We start from the raw sequence: 2516 nt of genomic DNA, 5'->3' as shown, positions 1-2516 counted from the left end.
CTCTCTCTCTCTCTCTCTCTCTCTCTCTCTCTCTCTCTCTCTCTCTCTCTCTCTCTCTCTCCTTAAAACAATATATTATTCCTTTGCACATTCAACACTCTAACCCCCCACCTCCCCATCCTAGAAAAGTAAAATATGTATAAATTAATTTGTTTTTAAATATATGTGTCAAAATGTGGTGAAGTTAGGCACTTGTCAATTGTTAGGTATATGGTGTTATTCTATCATCCTAATGCTAGTTCATTTGTCTTGCATTTGGCGAAAAAATACACATCTACCAAGAATAAAAGTCGAAATTTGCAATTAAAGCAGTGGTGTGAGAGGTAAAATTAGTAAGATAAAGGCTTCCAAAGTTTGCTGACTTCCAAAGCTTGAGCGTTCTCAAAAAAAATGTTGTGCCTTCAATCGACGTTTTTCTGTAACGCCCTCACAGAAATGCGTTTTCAAAAGGACATGAAAACATTGCTCAAAGCCAAAAAAAATGCTGGTTTCTATGATTCTATTGTTTTGACGGGCGCATGATTTCACCATGCTGCCTCACATAATAATATGTAAACATAATATGAAATAACAAAAACTAAGCAAACAAAACAAAACAAAATATATATAACAAAAACACTTTACAGTTGAAATATGAAAAACAGGCGGTCTTACCATCAGATTTGTTGAGTAAGGTATAGTTCCCAGCTTGCACTTTCCTTGGCACGGCACAAGCGCTACGAGATGGAGTCTGCACAACAAGTGCTGACAACAGAGAATCTGCAGATAGCAGAGAATAAAAAATATTATAAGCATCCTCATCATCACCGTAGACAGCAAAAAGAAAAGAAATAGTGGAGACTGTAGAATTTCAAACATTTTTATAGATCTATTGTGTTCAACGTTTCGCCGCTTCGGGCTTTGTCAGGATCACTAACACCCCCCCCCCCCCCCCCCAAAAAAACACAAAAAAAACAAACAACAACAAACAAACAAACAAAAACCAACAAACAAACAACAACCAAAAAACAAACCCCAATCATCATCGTCTCCTTCTCCCCAAAAATCCAGCACTCTACATGTTGCCTCTACAACTACACTCATATGAAAACAGTCATCTTTAAAGGCATAATGACAAACCACCTTTTTTTTCAAACTTTCAGTTGGCTTTTGTAATGAACTTTTCTTGTAATGGAAACTGACTCGCCCCAATTTCAGAAAACCGCATAATTATAATTTCAATATATAAAACTGAAACGTACATCTTTGACGTTTAGGGCGGGTTGGTCTGACCCTTCGAGTTGTAGTTGGTCTTCTCGTCGTCGTTGTTGTCGTTGTTGGTCTTCTCCAATTTGGTGCTGTTGGTCTCATCGGTGGAAGACCGGGACGGTGGGTATTAAAGACTGGATCATAGAAACCATTCATCCCCACCGGGTCCATAGAAAATTGAGGGGGAAAACCTGTTTTGCTTTTCTTGTGAGATCTATGCCGACTACTAGGCATATGATGCCTACGCATTCCACTCATCATGAAAGCTGTAAAAAACATGTGAATGTATAATGTGTGAGACACTGAAAATTCATACAATCCAAAAGTTGTAGTAATCTTCTTCCCAGTCCTATGGCTGACAGAAACTTGCAAACATGTCCCCTTTTCGTTTTCCATCATAATATAGATCTACTCAAATTTTAACTTTAACTTTCGCCCGCCGCTTATACCCTTTAGGGAGTCGCAGGAAGAAAGAGACGTCTCTCTGTCGCCAGCTGGAGAGCTTGGGTCAGGGGGATGCTGTGGGTGGTTAATGTTTCCCTGACTCCATCTATCCTGGTCTTTAAATAGGAAAATGAACACCTGTCCTTAGTTTTTATAGAAAAAAAACAATAAATAACCACCCCATTTCGTCCAGTTATAGACCGTGAACCGAACAATCTTCATCCGATAACAGAATAACACATGCTGCTCTAATCATTGTTCCATGTTTTAAGTCAGTCTAAAAAAAAAGATTAACTTTACTTTTCTCTCTTACTTTATCATACTACGAAAATATTCTTGTTGCGTGATACACAAAGCTTCCAGAGCCTAATTGAGGTTCTGTGATAAACAGCAGACATGACCATACCTGCACCAGACGCAGACACTGATTCCTCCTGCACTGCATCTACATCCTTAAGAGATGCCTGGCTCTTCTCATCTGAGTCTGGCTTCGTAACCACCATCGATGTCAGCGGTGTGACCAGTTTATACTGAAGAGGCAAGTAGGAGAGATGGTTTCCTTACAATAGGTTGAAAAATCTACCTGTTCAAATCTAGCTTTGACTTAATGACATATGGAATGTAACAACAAGATCTTTTTTGTCATGGGGGTTATTTATCATAAAATTATATTTTCTAATCGTACAAGGTCTTTATTTGAAAGAGAATCCCAGATATATATTTTTGTGTATATTTTGCAGAAAGGCAGGCAGACAGAAAGGCAGGCAGGCAGACAGACAGACAGACAGACAGACAGACAGACAGACAGACAGACAGACAGACAG

At 38.9% G+C, this 2516-nt stretch overlaps 1 protein-coding gene across 1 annotated transcript in view; it reads right to left on the bottom strand.

Annotated features, from left to right (window-relative positions):
* Positions 1-2516, bottom strand: part of LOC101863295 (inter-alpha-trypsin inhibitor heavy chain H4) — a gene marked incomplete in the record, with an annotated part of 10853 nt that overhangs the window by 1176 nt on the left and 7161 nt on the right. The window contains 3 exon segments of the mRNA XM_013087517.2: positions 655-759; positions 1242-1514; positions 2099-2222. Coding sequence (XP_012942971.2) covers positions 655-759; positions 1242-1514; positions 2099-2222 — 502 coding nt within the window.

This window comes from Aplysia californica, unplaced genomic scaffold, assembly GCF_000002075.1.
Source record: "Aplysia californica isolate F4 #8 unplaced genomic scaffold, AplCal3.0 scaffold00597, whole genome shotgun sequence".
NCBI lineage: Eukaryota > Metazoa > Mollusca > Gastropoda > Aplysiida > Aplysiidae > Aplysia > Aplysia californica.
This window is presented reverse-complemented; position numbering and strand designations above follow the sequence as displayed.